General features: G+C 41.2%; 2 protein-coding genes and 1 long non-coding RNA gene across 5 annotated transcripts in view; 1 reads left to right on the top strand and 2 right to left on the bottom strand.

The window, feature by feature from the left end:
* The window catches only part of LOC141100345 (uncharacterized), a 140,972-nt gene that overhangs the window by 60,451 nt on the left and 58,890 nt on the right, over positions 1-21,631 (top strand). For 2 of the 3 annotated variants that reach the window (XR_012234677.1, XR_012234678.1), the window contains 2 exons: positions 11,787-12,205; positions 14,618-15,580. The exons of the other annotated variant lie outside the window; for it this stretch is intronic. This is a non-coding gene — a long non-coding RNA (uncharacterized lncRNA). Of the gene's footprint in view, positions 1-11,786; positions 12,206-14,617; positions 15,581-21,631 lie in introns of those variants that run through there. 3 annotated transcript variants of the gene reach the window in all.
* LOC141100343 (C-type lectin-like) overlaps positions 1-21,631 on the bottom strand; it is a 129,545-nt gene that overhangs the window by 62,858 nt on the left and 45,056 nt on the right. Inside the window, exon 5 of the mRNA XM_073588759.1 lies at positions 19,615-19,656. Within this exon, the coding sequence (XP_073444860.1) occupies positions 19,615-19,656 (42 nt within the window). The remainder of the gene's footprint in view (positions 1-19,614; positions 19,657-21,631) is intronic.
* LOC141100344 (uncharacterized) lies at positions 4,725-8,773 on the bottom strand. Its single transcript, XM_073588760.1, has 2 exons — positions 8,042-8,773; positions 4,725-5,629 (listed from the first exon to the last, which is right to left on the bottom strand). The coding sequence occupies exons 1-2, from the start codon at positions 8,771-8,773 to the stop codon at positions 5,615-5,617; spliced, it is 747 nt and encodes a 248-aa protein (XP_073444861.1). The 3' UTR covers positions 4,725-5,614.

The raw sequence follows: 21,631 nt of genomic DNA, 5'->3' as shown, positions 1-21,631 counted from the left end.
GGTAACATAGTAACATAGTTAGTAAGGCCAAAAAAACACATTAGTCCATTCAGTTCAGCCTATAAAATTCTGTCAGAATAAATCCTCAGATCTACGTCCTTCTAAAGAACCTAACAATAACTGTAAGATACAATATCGTTACGCTCCAGGAAGACATCCAGGCCTCACTTGAACCCTTCGACTGAGTTCGCCATCACCACCTCCTCAGGCAGGGAATTCCAGATTCTCACTGCCCTAACAGTAAAGAATCCTCTTCTATGTTGGTGGAAAAACCATTTCTCCTCCAGACGCAGAGAATGCCCCCTTGTGACCGTCACCTTCCTTGGTATAAACAGATCCTCGGAGAGATATTTGTTTTGTCCCTTTATATACTTATACATATACTTATACATGGTTATTAGATCGCCCCTCAGTCGTCCTTTATCTAGACTAAATAATCCTAATTTTGCTAATCTCTCTGGGTATTGTAGTTCCCCCATCCCCCTTATTAATTTTGTTGCCCTCCTTTGTACCCGCTCTAGCTCCATTATATCCTTCCTGAGCACCGGTGCCCAAAACTGTACACAGTACTCCATGTGCGGTCTAACCAGAGATTTGTACAGAGGCAGTATGATGCTCTCATCATGTGTATCCAGACCGCTTTTAATGCACCCCATGATCCTGTTTGCCTTGGCAGCCACTGCCTGGCACTGGCTGCTCCAGATAAGTTTATCATTAACTAGGATCCCCAAGTCCTTCTCCATGTCAGATTTACCCAGTGGTTTCCTGTTCATTGTGTAATAGTGATATTGATTCCTTCTTCCCATGTGTATAACCTTACATTTATCATTGTTAAACCGCATCCTCCACCTTTCGGCCCAAGTTCCCAACTTATCCAGATCCATCTGTAGCAGAATACTATCTTCTCTTGTATTGACTGCTTTACATAGTTTTGTATCATCTGCAAATATTGATATTTTACTGTGTAAACCTTCTACCAGATCGTTAATAAATATGTTGAAGAGAATAGGTCCCAACCCCGACCCCTGTGGTACCCCACTGGTCACAGCGACCTAGTTAGAGAATATACCAATTATAACCACCCTCTGCTTTCTATCACTAAGCCAGTTACTTACCCATTTACACACATTTTCCCCCAGACCCAGCATTCTCATTTTGTGTACCAACCTCTTGTGTGGCACGGTATCAAACGCTTTGGAAAAATCAAGATATACTATGTCCAATGACTCACTTTGGTCCAGTCTATAGCTTACCTCTTCATAAAAACTGATTAGATTGGTTTGACAGGAGCGATTCCTCATAAACCCATGCTGATATGGAGTTAAACAGTTATTCTTATTGAGATAATCCAGAATAACATCCCTCAGAACCCCTTCAAATATTTTACCAACAATAGAGGTTAGAGTTACTGGGATATAATTTCCAGGTTCACTTTTAGAGCCCTTTTTGAATATTGGTACCACATTTTCTATGCGCCAGTCCTGTGGAACAGACCCCGTCGCTATAGAGTCTCTAAATATAAGAAATAATGGTTTGTCTATTACATTACTTAGTTCTCTTAGTACTCATGGGTGTATGCCATCCGGACCCAGAGATTTATCTATTTTAATCTTATTTAGCCGGTTTTGCACCTCTTCTTGGGTTAGATTGGTGACCCTTAATATAGGGTTTTCTTTGTCTCTCGGCATTTCACCTAGCATTTCATTTTCCACCGTGATATAAGGGTTAATAAGGGGCAGCTGGTTGGGGCTCAACTCCTTTTGGAAGTGCATTGAGCAGCAAGGTGGTGTGCTGGTGAAAGGGGAAAAAAAAAAAAAAAAAAAAAAAACTCTTTTAAATCTTCTTCCTGAGCGAGTGTGAACGAGCTGAGTGTGACCTGAGCGTAAGTGCGAACTGTGGTAAGTGTGTGACTTGAAATTCAGTGACTTTAGATTCAGAGAGTTTCCAAGGGAGGTCTTACTGAATTGCTGTTATAGTAATACTTTTTTTTTTTTTTTTTTATTTATTTTTGCTTATCTTATTGTCTGGTGCAATCCCCATTAGGATGTGCTCCACTATTGCCAATGCCATCCAGTGCACGTCTTGCCGCATGTATGCAGTCCTTGAACAGCCGGTCGAGGGTGCATACTGCTGTGCGAGATGTGAGCACGTTGTGCATTTGGAAGCCCAGATACTGGATCTAAATGTGCAGCTGGCAACACTGAGATCCATAGACAATATGGAAAGGAGTCTTCTGCTCACTGAGCAGACGCTCAATGGGATAGATGAGGGGGGGGATGCTAGGTTGGAGCTGCAGGACAATGAAGCAGCTAGCTGGGTGACAGTTAGAAGGTGGGGTAGAGGGAAGAGCACCAGGGAGGCTAGTCCTGATCTGGCACACCCCAATAAGTTTGCAAAGTTGGCAGATGAGGGGAGTGTTAGTGCAGGAGTAGCACTGCTGCAGCAAGGCATGTCCTCTGAAAGCCGGAGGAGTGTCTTCTCCAGTAAGGGGGGAAATAGGAGGGCAGAGCAGGCCAGACAGGTTCTGGTAGTGGGAGACTCAATTATTAGGGGAACAGATAGGGCAATCTGTCACAAAGACAGGGATCGTCGAACGGTGTGCTGCCTACCTGGCGCTCGAGTCCGACACATCGCTGATCGGGTTGACAGATTACTGGGAGGGGCTGGTGAGGATCCAGCGGTCATGGTGCACATTGGCACAGATGACAAAGTTAGAGGTAGGTGGAAGGTCCTTAAAGATGATTTCAGGGAATTAGGCTGTAAGCTTAAAGCAAGGACCTCCAAGGTGGTATTTTCGGAAATACTTCCTGTACCACGTGCCACGCCAGAGAGGCAACGGGAGATTAGGGAGGTTAATAAGTGGCTCAGGAATTGGTGTAGGAAGGAGAGGTTTGGGTTCCTGCAGAACTGGGCCGACTTCTCAGTTGGCTACAGGTTCTACGCTAGGGACGGGCTGCACCTCAATGGGGAGGGTGCCGCTGTGCTGGGGGAGAAAATGGCTAGAAGGTTGGAGGAGTGTTTAAACTAGGGACGGGGGGAGGGTATTCCTTTTATAGGAGGGGAAGACAGTGCAGATAGAGACCTGGGCACAAATAATGACATTGGGGGTGGGGGTGGCATGGGGGGTGGGGTTAGAACAGTTAATAATTTAAGAAAGAATAGAGGTACAGAGAGATACATAAAGTGCATGTATACTAATGCCAGAAGTCTCGCCAACAAAATGGAGGAATTGGAGTTAATGTTGTTGGAACATAATTATGACATGGTGGGGATATCTGAGACATGGCTGGACGAGAGCCATGACTGGGCGGTTAATTTACAGGGCTATAGTCTGTTCAGAAATGACCGTACAAATAAGCGAGGGGGAGGCGTGTGTTTATATGTAAAATCATCCTTAAAACCCATCCTTCGTGATAATATATATGAATCTAATGAAAATGTAGAGTCCCTGTGGGTAGAGATAAGGGGAGGGGGGAAAAATAATAAATTACTGATAGGGGTTTGTTATAAATCTCCAAAAATAATGGAAGCTACAGAGAATATCCTCATAAAGCAAATAGATGAAGCTGCGACTCAAGGAGAAGTCATTATTATGGGGGACTTCAACTACCCTGAAATACATTGGGGAACCGAAACCTGCAGTTCCAGCAAAGGTAATAGGTTTTTGACTACTATGAGAGGCCATTACCTTTCACAACTGGTTCAGGACCCAACAAGAGGGGGGGCACTGCTAGACCTAATATTATCCAACAGGCCAGACCGCATATCAAATGTAAGGGTTGGGGGTCACTTGGGTAATAGTGATCACAAATTAATAAGTTTTCATGTATCCTTTAATAAGATGTGTAGTAGAGGGGTTACAAGGACACTAAACTTCAGGAAGGCAAATTTCCAACGGATGAGAGATGATCTTGGTGCAATTAACTGGGACGATATCCTGAGACATAAAAATTCACAAAGAAAATGGGAGACGTTTATTAGCATCCTGAATAGGACCTGTGCACAATATATACCGTATGGGAATAAACATGCGAGAAATAGGAGGAAACCACTATGGCTAAATAGAGCTGTAAGGGGCGCAATAAGAGATAAAAATAAAGCATTTAGAGAATTAAAGCAAGTAGGTAGTGATGAGGCATTAAATAAATACAGAAGATTAAATAAATTCTGTAAAAAGCAAATCAAGACAGCAAAGATTGAGACAGAGAGACTCATTGCCAGAGAAAGTAAAAATAATCCCAAAATATTCTTTAACTACATAAATAGTAAGAAGCTAAAAAATGATAGTGTTGGTCCCCTTAAAAATAGTCTGGGTGAAATGGTGGATGAGGATGAGGAAAAAGCCAATATGCTAAATGACTTTTTTTCAACAGTATTTACACAAGAAAATCCCATGATGGATAACATGATCAGGGATAAAATTCTCCATTAAATGTCACCTGCTTAACCCAGCAGGAAGTACGGCGGCATCTACAAATCACTAAAATTGACAAATCCCCGGGCCCGGATGGGATACACCCCCGAGTACTGCAGGAATTAAGCACAGTCATTGATAGACCACTATTTTTAATCTTTAAAGATTCCATAATAACAGGGTCTGTACCACAGGACTAGGCAAAACCGTTGGCACAACCCTGTAGTATTAGTGGTGCTCAAGTAGGATCCCAATCCGTGACTCGTGATATACAAAAACTTGGCACACACTTGTGGATTCTGATGCAGAAAAGTGATTGATTTTAATAAAGTACAGTACATACAAATAGACGTTTCGGTCTATGACCTTCATCAGTGTACTGTAGGCATGAAATAAAAATAAAAACAACAATAAACATAGATACAAAGAAAGTATATACAAAAAAACTGGGTCGCTCAAACAGAATCGATCATAAACATATGCAGAGACATCAAATTCATTAATGCACATATGTGTAAGGTGTATATGAAAAGGAATAGTGGTGGAAACCAAGGTCTACTGAGTAAGAAAGACACATACCGTGAGACTGTACTGTGAGCTCAAAAATAACTGGGCATAAATCTAGAAACCCTATGAGAAAAAGGGTATAGTTATAGGACTTAAGGTACACTGGGTGGTGGGAATATAACATACCCGAATTACATACCAAAGAATGGGGAGGCACTAAAGGCCGTTTCTCTGCAAAAGAGAACATATGGAGCTAATGAAAAAAGTCCCATGTCAAAATATAGATAAATTAAGTATCCATAAGGGCTTACCGTTGCTTGTAAATAGTAAATGGACGCGGTATCCACCGCAAGTCAATAGCGCTATGCTAATGGGGAGCGTCAGGGTTTATATCCCTGAGAAATGTGGAGGCTGAGTGAATGAGCGCAGACCGGAAGTGCGCAACCGGAAGTGAGCCTGGCGTGCGCTCCACTAACATCATCGTGCGCTCCAGGCACTGGAAAATGACAGGGAGGGGGCGTAGATAAGTAACGCCAGTGTGTGTGTATGAATACTAATGAGTGGGATGGATTGGGAGGAGGTGCAAGGTGATGACTAGGTTGCCATAGTAACCGCTAGAACGTAGTTACAGGAAGTGCCAGGGAATAAGGCAGAGAAAGTTCAGTGCTCTGGTGACGGTGATTTCAAGACAATTCACAATTGTTGGTTCTGAAATAAAGATGAAAACAGATTAGTATGCGGTATGCAAATTTAGATACATGGTATGTTATCATATAGATCATACCACCTCATATCCCAATAATAATATCATATGATAGCCCATATATTAGCCCATAGATTGCAAATATGGTTACGATGGAAGAAAGGATTGTATATCATAGTCCTTATTTAACCCCTTGGGCGCCAGGGTATTGAGCTCATGAATCCAGTAGGCCTCTCTTCTTTTTAATATATTAATCCGGTTGCCCCCCCTGCGTGACGGATGAATTTGTTCTATAACTTGGAACTTCAGTTGTGCAATAGTGTGTCCAGCAGTGATAAAATGATGAGGAACCGGAAGGAGCATATTTTTGCATCTGATAGTAGATTTATGTTTGGATATCCGATCCCTTATGTGCTGTGTAGTTTCCCCCACATATAATAAGCCACAAGGGCATTTGATGATATATATAACAAAAGAGCTATCACAGGTATAATACTCTCTAATATCATACTTTCTGCCTGTGTGGGGGTGATGAAAGGTATTTCCTTTCTGAATGTTATTACACTGTGTACACTGAAGGCAAGGGAAGGTACCATATTTAGGATTTTTAAGAAAGCGTTGTTGACTATAGGGACGAGGAGAGCCTATGTCTGCTTTAATTAAAATGTCACGTATATTTCTGGGTCTCCTAAAACAAGGGAGAAAAGGTTTTTTGAAAGCCTCTATATTCGGATAGGCAGTTGTCAGAAGGTGCCAGTGGCGTCTTATGTTAGAATGTATTCGATAGGCTAGGGGATGGTGATCATGTACAAATGCGATCCGGTTGGTTACCTTGGGTTTGGGAGGGGAATTTAAATCTAAACTATTCAATGTGTGAGATGGATAACCCCTCTCCAAAAATTTAGTACGCATCTCATTCATGCGTACTTTCTGTACCTCCGTGTCTGAGACTATCCTCTGAACTCTTTTCAATTGCGATTTGGGGATAGCATTCTTCATTTTTGTCGGGTGAAAGCTTTCGTAATGAAGCAAGCTATTACGATCAGTTGGTTTTCTAAAAAGATCGGTGGAGAGGTTGCCCAAGTTGTCTTTAATGACTAGTGTGTCCAGGAAATTGATCTGGTCATTATGATGTGTCATTGTAAAGCTGAGGCCTGGCCAGGATGTTTGTAACATGGAGAAAAAGGCATCCAAGGTGTCAAGTGATCCACTCCAGATGCAGAAGATATCATCGATGTATCTCTTCCACACTATAGAATAGGTGCGGAAGAGAACATCTTGATAAATGACACAGTCCTCAAGGTGGGCTACGTAGCAATTTGCATAAGGGGGTGCAGTGTTAGAGCCCATCGCGGTCCCCCTAGTCTGTAAATAATATTTGTCCTCAAAAAGAAAAAAATTTTTTGTTAATACTATAGACAGGAGTTCACAGCAGAGGTTAGTCTGTTGTGGATGAAATTTAGACAATTCAAGTAGCCTACGTACTGACTGGATACCCTCCGTATGAGGAATAGACGTGTATAAGTCTTTGACTTCAAATGTAACCAGGATAGCATCCTGGGGAATTGGGCCTAAATTATGGATAATATCAAGGAAGGCTCCTGTGTCTAGTAGGAAAGATGGTGTTGATTTTATGAGAGGTGTCAGAATTTTTTCCAAGTATTTCGAGATGGGAGAGAAGATGGACTCTGTAGAGGCCACAATCGGTCTACCTGGTGGATTATTTAAGTTTTTGTGTATTTTAGGGAGAATGTAAAAGACAGGTGTGATTGGAGATTGTTTAGTTAAATAACCACAAGTTTTGTCATCCAACATTCCACTAATTTTGTATTTGGATAAAGTGTCCTGGATTAATAGTCTGACTTCATTGGTAGGATCATGAGGAAGTGGTTTATAAACCGACGTATCGCCAAGTTGGCGATAAACTTCATCTAAATACATGGATTTGTCTAGAATTACAATGGCTCCCCCCTTGTCAGCCGGTTTGATGATAATCTCCTTATCATCTTGTAGGGTTTTGAGAGCTAATTGATCAAGTGTAGTCAGGTTTGACGGGAAATGGACCTTGCCCTTATTGATATCACCCCTGAGGCTCTGAAAAGTGTCATCTATGAAAGAGATAAAAGTCTCTAGGGCATGAGACCCCATGGGTGGTCTATAATTACTCTTATTCCTAAGACCCAGGCTGTCGGATGATATCAATGGTGAGTGCGACGGTATAGATTCGTTTCTGTTATCAATAACACTAGAGAAATGTAATTTAAGTCTTAACGATCTATAGAACCTTTGAAGGTCCATATCAAGATTGAATGTGTTATATTTATAGCTAGGACAAAAAGAGAGACCACTCTGTAGCATACGATGTTCCGCTATACCTAGATTTTTTGATGAAATGTTAACTACAAGTGGGTCATTACCTGCGAGCGGGTTATGCGACCAAAGTCCGTGTTTCTGCGTAGGTCTCTTCCCCCTCCGGGTCCTCTTCTTTTTGAAGGTCTGCGTCTCTGTCCTAAAAAATGACTTGATGGGGCCTGTCTCTCGTAGTCTGAACCTGAGGAAGAAATGTCCGTGGTAGACCTGTAATTTGAGTGAGTGTGGAAGTTCCCGGAACTGTAGGTTTCTCGCCATTTATACACTCTGTTCTGTTCGTAGTCCTCTGTATCTCGAACAAATTTATTCCTTTTCCTTGTCTCGGTGTCCCGTCGATGTTGCTCAAAGACGCTGTTGATCTTGGTTTTCAAATTGTTGAATTCCTCAGTGGTAGTTGAAGATGCTAGCTGTGTTTCGATGTTGGAAATTTCTTCCTTGCACTTAGTGATTCCCAGGTGCAGATGCTCTAACGTTAGAGTGATAAGGTCAAAGGAACATTTATTAATAATTTGCTCAAACCGCGAGCAAAAATCATGTGAATCACTGAAAAGAGTGGGACGTAAGGGGACCCGTAGCCCCCTAGGAATCCTCTGAACTTTGAGGTATTCCGTTAGAGTGACACAGTGTAACTCAAGGTTAGTGCATCGCCTGAGTGTTTTCTCCAGATCACGACCTCTGGTCTCTTTAGGAGGAAGTCTAAGGAAATCACTCGGCAAGGCAGACTGTGCTATAATGTTCGATGTCTCCTCTGCATTATATGAAAAAGTCAATGAAGACATAGCCCAGAGAGGGTGTGCTCAGCGTAAGGGTTACTATAATTAGGCAAAACCGTTGGCACAACCCTGTAGTATTAGTGGTGCTCAAGTAGGATCCCAATCCGTGACTCGTGATATACAAAAACTTGGCACACACTTGTGGATTCTGATGCAGAAAAGTGATTGATTTTAATAAAGTACAGTACATACAAATAGACGTTTCGGTCTATGACCTTCATCAGTGTACTGTAGGCATGAAATAAAAATAAAAACAACAATAAACACAGATACAAAGAAAGTATATACAAAAAAACTGGGTCGCTCAAACAGAATCGATCATAAACATATGCAGAGACATCAAATTCATTAATGCACATATGTGTAAGGTGTATATGAAAAGGAATAGTGGTGGAAACCAAGGTCTACTGAGTAAGAAAGACACATATCTTCTGCATCTGGAGTGGATCACTTGACACCTTGGATGCCTTTTTCTCCATGTTACAAACATCCTGGCCAGGCCTCAGCTTTACAATGACACATCATAATGACCAGATCAATTTCCTGGACACACTAGTCATTAAAGACAACTTGGGCAACCTCTCCACCGATCTTTTTAGAAAACCAACTGATCGTAATAGCTTGCTTCATTACGAAAGCTTTCACCCGACAAAAATGAAGAATGCTATCCCCAAATCGCAATTGAAAAGAGTTCAGAGGATAGTCTCAGACACGGAGGTACAGAAAGTACGCATGAATGAGATGCGTACTAAATTTTTGGAGAGGGGTTATCCATCTCACACATTGAATAGTTTAGATTTAAATTCCCCTCCCAAACCCAAGGTAACCAACCGGATCGCATTTGTACATGATTACCATCCCCTAGCCTATCGAATACATTCTAACATAAGACGCCACTGGCACCTTCTGACAACTGCCTATCCGAATATAGAGGCTTTCAAAAAACCTTTTCTCCCTTGTTTTAGGAGACCCAGAAATATACGTGACATTTTAATTAAAGCAGACATAGGCTCTCCTCGTCCCTATAGTCAACAACGCTTTCTTAAAAATCCTAAATATGGTACCTTCCCTTGCCTTCAGTGTACACAGTGTAATAACATTCAGAAAGGAAATACCTTTCATCACCCCCACACAGGCAGAAAGTATGATATTAGAGAGTATTATACCTGTGATAGCTCTTTTGTGATATATATCATCAAATGCCCTTGTGGCTTATTATATGTGGGGGAAACTACACAGCACATAAGGGATCGGATATCCAAACATAAATCTACTATCAGATGCAAAAATATGCTCCTTCCGGTTCCTCATCATTTTATTACTGCTGGACACACTATTGCACAACTGAAGTTCCAAGTTATAGAACAAATTCATCCGTCACGCAGGGGGGGCAACCGGATTAATATATTAAAAAGAAGAGAGGCCTACTGGATTCATGAGCTCAATACCCTGGCGCCCAAGGGGTTAAATAAGGACTATGATATACAATCCTTTCTTCCATCGTAACCATATTTGCAATCTATGGGCTAATATATGGGCTATCATATGATATTATTATTGGGATATGAGGTGGTATGATCTATATGATAACATACTATGTATCTAAATTTGCATACCGCATACTAATCTGTTTTCATCTTTATTTCAGAACCAACAATTGTGAATTGTCTTGAAATCACCGTCACCAGAGCACTGAACTTTCTCTGCCTTATTCCCTGGCACTTCCTGTAACTACGTTCTAGCGGTTACTATGGCAACCTAGTCATCACCTTGCACCACCTCCCAATCCATCCCACTCATTAGTATTCATACACACACACTGGCGTTACTTATCTACGCCCCCTCCCTGTCATTTTCCAGTGCCTGGAGCGCACGATGATGTTAGTGGAGCGCACGCCAGGCTCACTTCCGGTTGCGCACTTCCGGTCTGCGCTCATTCACTCAGCCTCCACATTTCTCAGGGATATAAACCCTGACGCTCCCCATTAGCATAGCGCTATTGACTTGCGGCGGATACCGCGTCCATTTACTATTTACAAGCAACGGTAAGCCCTTATGGATACTTAATTTATCTATATTTTGACATGGGACTTTTTTCATTAGCTCCATATGTTCTCTTTTGCAGAGAAACGGCCTTTAGTGCCTCCCCATTCTTTGGTATGTAATTCGGGTATGTTATATTCCCACCACCCAGTGTACCTTAAGTCCTATAACTATACCCTTTTTCTCATAGGGTTTCTAGATTTATGCCCAGTTATTTTTGAGCTCACAGTACAGTCTCACGGTATGTGTCTTTCTTACTCACTAGACCTTGGTTTCCACCACTATTCCTTTTCATATACACCTTACACATATGTGCATTAATGAATTTGATGTCTCTGCATATGTTTATGATCGATTCTGTTTGAGCGACCCAGTTTTATTGTATATACTTTCTTTGTATCTATGTTTATTGTTGTTTTTATTTTTATTTCATGCCTACAGTACACTGATGAAGGTCATAGACCGAAACGTCTATTTGTATGTACTGTACTTTATTAAAATCAATCACTTTTCTGCATCAGAATCCACAAGTGTGTGCCAAGTTTTTGTATATCACGAGTCACGGATTGGGATCCTACTTGAGCACCACTAATACTACAGGGTTGTGCCAACGGTTTTGCCTAATTATAGTAACCCTTACGCTGAGCACACCCTCTCTGGGCTATGTCTTCATTGACTTTTTCATATAATGCAGAGGAGACATCGAACATTATAGCACAGTCTACCTTGCCGAGTGATTTCCTTAGACTTCCTCCTAAAGAGACCAGAGGTCGTGATCTGGAGAAAACACTCAGGCGATGCACTAACCTTGAGTTACACTGTGTCACTCTAACGGAATACCTCAAAGTTCAGAGGATTCCTAGGGGGCTACGGGTCCCCTTACGTCCCACTCTTTTCAGTGATTCACATGATTTTTGCTCGCGGTTTGAGCAAATTATTAATAAATGTTCCTTTGACCTTACCACTCTAACGTTAGAGCATCTGCACCTGGGAATCACTAAGTGCAAGGAAGAGATTTCCAACATCGAAACACAGCTAGCATCTTCAACTACCACTGAGGAATTCAACAATTTGAAAACCAAGATCAACAGCGTCATTGAGCAACATCGACGGGACACCGAGACAAGGAAAAGGAATAAATTTGTTCGAGATACAGAGGACTACGAACAGAACAGAGTGTATAAATGGCGAGAAACCTACAGTTCCGGGAACTTCCACACTCACTCAAATTACAGGTCTACCACGGACATTTCTTCCTCAGGTTCAGACTACGAGAGACAGGCCCCATCAAGTCATTTTTTAGGACAGAGACGCAGACCTTCAAAAAGAAGAGGACCCGGAGGGGGAAGAGACCTACGCAGAAACACGGACTTTGGTCGCATAACCCGCTCGCAGGTAATGACCCACTTGTAGTTAACATTTCATCAAAAAATCTAGGTATAGCGGAACATCGTATGCTACAGAGTGGTCTCTCTTTTTGTCCTAGCTATAAATATAACACATTCAATCTTGATATGGACCTTCAAAGGTTCTATAGATCGTTAAGACTTAAATTACATTTCTCTAGTGTTATTGATAACAGAAACGAATCTATACCGTCGCACTCACCATTGATATCATCCGACAGCCTGGGTCTTAGGAATAAGAGTAATTATAGACCACCCATGGGGTCTCATGCCCTAGAGACTTTTATCTCTTTCATAGATGACACTTTTCAGAGCCTCAGGGGTGATATCAATAAGGGCAAGGTCCATTTCCCGTCAAACCTGACTACACTTGATCAATTAGCTCTCAAAACCCTACAAGATGATAAGGAGATTATCATCAAACCGGCTGACAAGGGGGGAGCCATTGTAATTCTAGACAAATCCATGTATTTAGATGAAGTTTATCGCCAACTTGGCGATACGTCGGTTTATAAACCACTTCCTCATGATCCTACCAATGAAGTCAGACTATTAATCCAGGACACTTTATCCAAATACAAAATTAGTGGAATGTTGGATGACAAAACTTGTGGTTATTTAACTAAACAATCTCCAATCACACCTGTCTTTTACATTCTCCCTAAAATACACAAAAACTTAAATAATCCACCAGGTAGACCGATTGTGGCCTCTACAGAGTCCATCTTCTCTCCCATCTCGAAATACTTGGAAAAAATTCTGACACCTCTCATAAAATCAACACCATCTTTCCTACTAGACACAGGAGCCTTCCTTGATATTATCCATAATTTAGGCCCAATTCCCCAGGATGCTATCCTGGTTACATTTGATGTCAAAGACTTATACACGTCTATTCCTCATACGGAGGGTATCCAGTCAGTACGTAGGCTACTTGAATTGTCTAAATTTCATCCACAACAGACTAACCTCTGCTGTGAACTCCTGTCTATAGTATTAACAAAAAAATTTTTTCTTTTTGAGGACAAATATTATTTACAGACTAGGGGGACCGCGATGGGCTCTAACACTGCACCCCCTTATGCAAATTGCTACGTAGCCCACCTTGAGGACTGTGTCATTTATCAAGATGTTCTCTTCCGCACCTATTCTATAGTGTGGAAGAGATACATCGATGATATCTTCTGCATCTGGAGTGGATCACTTGACACCTTGGATGCTTTTTTCTCCATGTTACAAACATCCTGGCCAGGCCTCAGCTTTACAATGACACATCATAATGACCAGATCAATTTCCTGGACACACTAGTCATTAAAGACAACTTGGGCAACCTCTCCACCGATCTTTTTAGAAAACCAACTGATCGTAATAGCTTGCTTCATTACGAAAGCTTTCACCCGACAAAAATGAAGAATGCTATCCCCAAATCGCAATTGAAAAGAGTTCAGAGGATAGTCTCAGACACGGAGGTACAGAAAGTACGCATGAATGAGATGCGTACTAAATTTTTGGAGAGGGGTTATCCATCTCACACATTGAATAGTTTAGATTTAAATTCCCCTCCCAAACCCAAGGTAACCAACTGGATCGCATTTGTACATGATCACCATCCCCTAGCCTATCGAATACATTCTAACATAAGACGCCACTGGCACCTTCTGACAACTGCCTATCCGAATATAGAGGCTTTCAAAAAACCTTTTCTCCCTTGTTTTAGGAGACCCAGAAATATACGTGACATTTTAATTAAAGCAGACATAGGCTCTCCTCGTCCCTATAGTCAACAACGCTTTCTTAAAAATCCTAAATATGGTACCTTCCCTTGCCTTCAGTGTACACAGTGTAATAACATTCAGAAAGGAAATACCTTTCATCACCCCCACACAGGCAGAAAGTATGATATTAGAGAGTATTATACCTGTGATAGCTCTTTTGTGATATATATCATCAAATGCCCTTGTGGCTTATTATATGTGGGGGAAACTACACAGCACATAAGGGATCGGATATCCAAACATAAATCTACTATCAGATGCAAAAATATGCTCCTTCCGGTTCCTCATCATTTTATTACTGCTGGACACACTATTGCACAACTGAAGTTCCAAGTTATAGAACAAATTCATCCGTCACGCAGGGGGGGCAACCGGATTAATATATTAAAAAGAAGAGAGGCCTACTGGATTCATGAGCTCAATACCCTGGCGCCCAAGGGGTTAAATAAGGACTATGATATACAATCCTTTCTTCCATCGTAACCATATTTGCAATCTATGGGCTAATATATGGGCTATCATATGATATTATTATTGGGATATGAGGTGGTATGATCTATATGATAACATACTATGTATCTAAATTTGCATACCGCATACTAATCTGTTTTCATCTTTATTTCAGAACCAACAATTGTGAATTGTCTTGAAATCACCGTCACCAGAGCACTGAACTTTCTCTGCCTTATTCCCTGGCACTTCCTGTAACTACGTTCTAGCGGTTACTATGGCAACCTAGTCATCACCTTGCACCTCCTCCCAATCCATCCCACTCATTAGTATTCATACACACACACTGGCGTTACTTATCTACGCCCCCTCCCTGTCATTTTCCAGTGCCTGGAGCGCACGATGATGTTAGTGGAGCGCACGCCAGGCTCACTTCCGGTTGCGCACTTCCGGTCTGCGCTCATTCACTCAGCCTCCACATTTCTCAGGGATATAAACCCTGACGCTCCCCATTAGCATAGCGCTATTGACTTGCGGCGGATACCGCGTCCATTTACTATTTACAAGCAACGGTAAGCCCTTATGGATACTTAATTTATCTATATTTTGACATGGGACTTTTTTCATTAGCTCCATATGTTCTCTTTTGCAGAGAAACGGCCTTTAGTGCCTCCCCATTCTTTGGTATGTAGTTCGGGTATGTTATATTCCCACCACCCAGTGTACCTTAAGTCCTATAACTATACCCTTTTTCTCATAGGGTTTCTAGATTTATGCCCAGTTATTTTTGAGCTCACAGTACAGTCTCACGGTATGTGTCTTTCTTACTCACTAGACCTTGGTTTCCACCACTATTCCTTTTCATATACACCTTACACATATGTGCATTAATGAATTTGATGTCTCTGCATATGTTTATGATCGATTCTGTTTGAGCGACCCAGTTTTTTTGTATATACTTTCTTTGTATCTATGTTTATTGTTGTTTTTATTTTTATTTCATGCCTACAGTACACTGATGAAGGTCATAGACCGAAACGTCTATTTGTATGTACTGTACTTTATTAAAATCAATCACTTTTCTGCATCAGAATCCACAAGTGTGTGCCAAGTTTTTGTATATCATGTACCACAGGACTGGCGTATAGCAAATGTGGTGCCAATATTCAAAAAGGGGACAAAAACTGAACTTGGAAATTATAGGCCTGTAAGTTTAACCTCAACTGTGGGTAAAATCCTGGAGGGTTTTCTAAGAGATACTATACTGGAGTATCTGGAGAAGAATAACCTTATGACCCAATATCAACATGGGTTTACAAGAGACCGTTCCTGTCAGACTAATCTGATAAGCTTTTATGAAGAGGTAAGTTCCGGACTGGACCAAGGGAATGCAGTGGACGTGGTGTACATGGACTTTTCAAAAGCTTTTGATACGGTGCCACACAAAAGGTTGATACATAAAATGAGAACAATGGGGATAGGGGATAATATGTGTAGGTGGGTTAAGAGCTGGCTCAGGGATAGGAAACAAAGGGTGGTTATTAATGGAGCACACTCGGACTGGGTCACGGTTAGCAGTGGGGTACCACAGGGGTCAGTTTTGGGCCCGCTTCTTTTTAACATATTTATTAATGACCTTGTAGGGGGCTTAGAGAGTAGAATTTCAATATTTGCAGATGACACTAAACTCTGCAGGGTAATTAATACAGAGGAGGACAATTTTATATTACAGGAGGATTTATGTAAACTAGAAGCTTGGGCTGATAAATGGCAAATGAGCTTTAATGGGGATAAATGTAAGGTCATGCACTTGGGTAGAACGAACAAGTTGTATAATTATGTGCTTAATTGTAAAACACTGGGCAAAACAGTCACTGAAAAAGACCTGGGTGTATGGGTGGACGACAAACTCACATTTAGTGGCCAGAGTCAAGCAGCTGCTGCAAAGGCAAATAAAATAATGGGATGCATTAAAAGAGGCATAGATGCTCATGAGGAGAACATAATTTTACCTCTATATAAGTCACTAGTGCGACCACACTTAGAATACTGTGTACAGTTCTGGTCTCCGGTGTATAAGAAAGACATAGCTGAACTGGAGCGGGTGCAGAGAAGAGCGACCAAGGTTATTAGGGAACTAGGGGGTCTGCAATACCAAGACAGGTTATTACACTTGGGGTTATTTAGTTTGGAGAATCGAAGGCTTAGGGGTGATCTTATTACAATGTATAAATATATGTGGGGACAATACAAAGACCTTTCTAATGATCTTTTTACTCTTAGACCTGTGACGGGGACAAGGGGGCATCCTCTACGTCTGGAGGAAAGAAGGTTTAAGCATACTCACAGACGCGGATTCTTTACTGTAAGAGCAGTGAGACTATGGAACTCTCTGCCATATGATGTTGTAATGAGTGATTCCCTACTAAAATTTAAGAAGGGCCTGGATGTCTTTCTTGAAAAGTATAATATTACAGGGTATATACACTAGTTTCCTTAATATTGCGTTGATCCAGGGAGCTAGTCTGATTGCCGTATGTGGAGTCGGGAAGGAATTTTTTTCCCCAATGTGAAGCTTACTGTTTGCCACATGGGGTTTTTTTGCCTTCCTCTGGATCAACATGTTAGGGCAAGTTAGGATAGGATATGGGTTGAACTAGATGGACTTAAAGTCTCCCTTCAACCTTAATTACTATGTTACTATGTTACTATGTGAATACCGTGGAGAAGAAAGTGTTTAATATATTAGCCTTTTCCTCATCATCTACAACCATACTTTCCTCACAATTTTTTAATGGGCCTACACTTTCACTTTTGATTCTTTTACTATTGATATAGTTGAAGAACAGCTTTGGGATTAGTTTTACTCTCCTTAGCAATGTGCTTCTCTGTTTCCTTTTTGGCAGCTTTAATTATTTTTTTAGATAAAGAATTTTTCTCCTTATAGTTTTTTAGAGCTTCAACGGTGCCATCCTGCTTTAGTAGTTTAAATGCTTTCTTTTTACTGGTAATTGCCCCTCTTATTTTTTTATTTAGCCACATTGGGTTTTTCCTATTTCTTGTCCTTTTATTCCCACAAGGTATAAACCGCTTACAGTGCCTATTAAGGATGTTCTTAAACATTTCCCATTTATTTTCTGTATTCTTATTTCTGAGGACATTGTCCCAGTCAACCAGATTAAGGGCATCTCTAAGCTGGTCAAACTTTGCCTTCCTAAAGTTCAGTGTTTTTGTGACCCCCTGACATGTCCCCCTAGCGAAAGACAAGTGAAACTGTACAATATTGTGGTCGCTATTTCCTAGATGCCCAACAACCTGCAGATTTGATATTCTGTCAGGTCTATTAGATAATATTAGGTCTAAAAGTGCTGCTCGTCTGGTTGAATTCTTCACCAATTGTGAAAGATAATTATTCTTGGCTATTAGCAGAAACCTGTTGTCTTTATGGGTTTCGCAGGTCTCTGTTTCCCAGTTAATATCCGGGTAGTTAAAGTCCCCTATAACAAGGACCTCATTATGGGTTGCAGCTTCATCTATCTGCCTTAGTGGATTATATTTATGGATTATATTTATCATCATTAGTCATTTAGGACAACATTGGATCATTCAGAGATCCACAATGAACTTCTGGAGTGAGTTTGCTGCACTGAAAGTAAAAGGGGCCGAATAATATTGCACGCCCCCACTTTTCAGTTTTTGAATTTCCAAAAAAATTGAAAAATAATCAATAAATTTCGATCAACTTCACAATTGTGTCCCACTTGTTGTTGATTCTTCACCAAAAATTTACATTTGGTATCTTTATGTTTGAAGCTTGATATGTGGGAAAAGGTTAAAAAGTTCCAGGGGGTTGAATACTTTTGCAAGGCACTGTACATATATATGTAGTATACCATGTACATACACACACACACATACACACACACACACGTGTTTCTCACAAAATTAGAATATCATCAAAAAGTTTATTCATTTCAGTTCTTCAATACAACAAGTTAAACTCTTAAATTACATAGAGTCATTACACACAGAGTGATCTATTTCACGTGTTTATTTCTGTTACTGTTGATGATTATGCTTACAACCAATCAAGCACAGTGATACTGTTGTGTGTACACCAGGTATTGGTACTTTTGGCGGTGTGGTCAGGTGCCAAGTCCTGCTGGAGAATGAAATTTCTGCCTCCAAAAATCTTGTCGGCAGAGGGAAGCATGAAGTGCTCTAAAATTTCCTGGTAGACGGCTGCGCTGACTTTGGTCTTGATAAAACACAGTGGACCTACACCAGCAGATGACATGGCTCCCCAAACCATCACTGAGTGTGGAAACTTCACAGTAGACCTCCAGCAGCTTGGATTGTGGCCTCTCCACTCTGAAAACAACACCTTGGACCACTGAGCAACAGTCCAGTTCTGTTTCTCCTTGGCCCAGGTAAGACGCTTCTGGCGTTGTCTATTGGTCATGAGTGGCATGACATAAGGAATGCGACACTTGTAGCCCATGTCCTGATACTTCTGTGTGTGGCGGCTCTTGAAGCAATGACTCCAACAGCTGTCCACTCTGTCCACAGCTGTGAATCTCCCCCAAGTTTCTGAATGGCCTTTTCTTAACAATCCTTTCAAGGCTGCAGTTATCCCGGTTGCTTGAGCACATTTTTCTACCACACTTTTTTCTTCCAGTCCACTTTCCATTATTATGCTTGGATACAGCACTCTGTGAACAGCCAGCTTCTTTAGCAATGACCTTTTGTGGCTTACCCTCCTTGTGGAATGTGTCAATGACTGCCTTCTGGACATCTGTCAAGTCAGCAGTCTTCCCCATGATTGTGGAGCCTACTGAAATGGACTAAGGGACCTTTTTAAATGCTTAGGAAGCCTTTGCAGGTGTTTTTTTGTTAATTATTCTAATTTAGTAAGATAATGACTCTTGGGTTTTCATTGGCTGTAAGCCGTAATCACCAACATTATCAGAAATAAACACGTGAAATAGATCACTCAATATAAAAGTTTCACATTTTGTGTTGAAGAACTGAAATAAATTAACTTTTTGATGATATTCTAATTTTGTGAGAAGCACCTGTATTTTTATATATGCTGTTTCTCTACATAATATATTATTATTTTACAATTATTTTACAATGCTGTGAAAAGTTTTACCAAATTAAAGTATTTACCATTAAACTTGAGAACTGTGAGTTCATCGCTCAGCGTTTTATCTGAATGAGAAAGGAAAAGTGTGATTTCCTATCAGCTGATTTGCAGGCAACATAAAAAGGCAAACATGAAAGTTCAAAAATAAAGGATTAAAAAGTCATGGAAAGTGCACACAGGGGATACAGGTTTCTCCATAAGGCCAGGGTCAGACCTGCGAGAAACTCGGACGAGTCTTGAACGTCAATGCCCGGCACTGCCGCCGGCACTTGGATGGGAGCATTCAGATGCATGTATTTCTATGCAGCTGAATGCTCTGATCCGAGTGCCGGTGGCAGTGCCGGGTAGTGACATGCGAGACTTGTCCGAGTTTCTCGCAAGACTGACCCCGGCTTTACTGTAAAAGTATGTACAAGTGAAGTTTTTGGATCTGGACTCTGAAGCAGATCCACTTCAAAAACTGCTTCTGATACACTACAATTACTTGTGGATGTAGATTTTTAAGTGGATCCACTGAGAAAATCCACAGAATCGACTAAGATTTCAAATCCACAGCACTGGTCAAGTTTTCACCATGTATTTGAGACTTCATAAAGCGTGATCCACAATGTTGAATACAAATATAAAGATCTGTGCTGGCTTAGTTGATTGATGCTTTGAGTATTACTTTCTATTGGCACCAACCTTATAATGTACCATACCATGCTCAAACAATTCAAATCCAGTGGATCAAGGGTTACAGTACAGACTATTGTTTTACCGAACTGCCGTGATCTGCTCACAGCCAAAATTGTACACTGAAATATATAGCAGCAAGATCAGTGGATGTCATGGCGGAAATGCTGGGCTACATTGGCAAAGGTGAAAAAATCCATAGTGTTGGTCCATTTCTGTAAAATGTCATCCACAATATTGGATGGTAGTACTATAATATGGATGGAAAATATTCCATATATAAAACAAAGCGTGCTCGTAACTCATAAACTTTTAACCTCTGATAGAAAGATCTATGAAGGCTTAGATTAACTGGTGTCCATCCTGGTAATTTACAAAACCCTTATATTGCACTATATTATGGCCAAATAATACTAACATGCAGTGCTCAAATACATTAACACTGCTATAAAATGCCAAAAACACTGCCAGGCTGCCTGTGACACTTTCCAGTAGTTTTCCATAGCTTAGGGATCTGGTGCAATATCTGAAAGGCTAGGCCTAAGGCAACCAATGCCGATGGCCTCCCCTTAATGAGGTGTGCCACATGAGCAGGAACATAGGCCTTGATTCATTATTTGTGGAGTGGGGGGATAGTCACGTTTCAATTTTGCCTTTGCCATATTTGTTGATTTTTTTTTTAGCTAAATTCTTCAAAATGATGCATGAGGTTCATTAATTTTTGGAAACTTAAAACTGGTATTTATTTATGTCTTTATTCTTTGACATAATTTGCAATGTGTTGCAAAAATTGTGCCAAGAAACTGACGTGTATAAAATTACTCCAGGGTGGATCTGGAATACATTTGTGAAAACTTTTCAAAACGTCGCAAATAATCAATCTGGCGAAAACATTGAGAAACCCTAAACGCCACCGACATTGGCCAACGAAAAACACAACAGGTGATCACATTGAAGTTTAATGTAGATAAATGTGAGGTTTTACACTTGGGCAGCGGAAAGAAAATGTATAATTATGTACTGAATTGGGGAAAACGTTCACTGAAAAAGGCTTGGGTGTATGGGTGGACGCAGGGCCCACCATCAGGGCATTACTGCCCTGACTGGCGTATGGGGCCCGGTGGGCAGAGGGGGCCCGCATCAGGCCCCTTCTCATCTGCTAACCGGGCCCCTATCGGCAGGCTAAACCGGGTCCTTAGCGGCGCTGCGGTGCGGCAGCTGAACGCGATTGACATACGGGCCCGCCGGCCTGCACATCATTAGTTAACATCCGCCAGCCAATCGGAGGCTGGCAGCGGACGCTGGAGGCTCATTGTCAGTCGCCGGCGAGTGCGTGCTTCAGCTGCATGGAGGGAGCTTCGCCGC

This window comes from Dendrobates tinctorius, unplaced genomic scaffold (assembly GCF_039654945.1).
Source record: "Dendrobates tinctorius isolate UK_male_01 unplaced genomic scaffold, ASM3965494v1 ptg000104l, whole genome shotgun sequence".
Classification (NCBI taxonomy): domain Eukaryota; kingdom Metazoa; phylum Chordata; class Amphibia; order Anura; family Dendrobatidae; genus Dendrobates; species Dendrobates tinctorius.
Note: the sequence above shows the minus strand (reverse complement) of the source record. Positions and strands in the feature narration are given on the sequence as shown.

What these genes read in the sequence shown, in the direction of transcription:
- LOC141100344 (XM_073588760.1), bottom strand. Translation starts at nt 8,773, where the DNA reads ATGTCTTCATTGACTTTTTCATATAATGCAGAGGAGACATCGAACATT.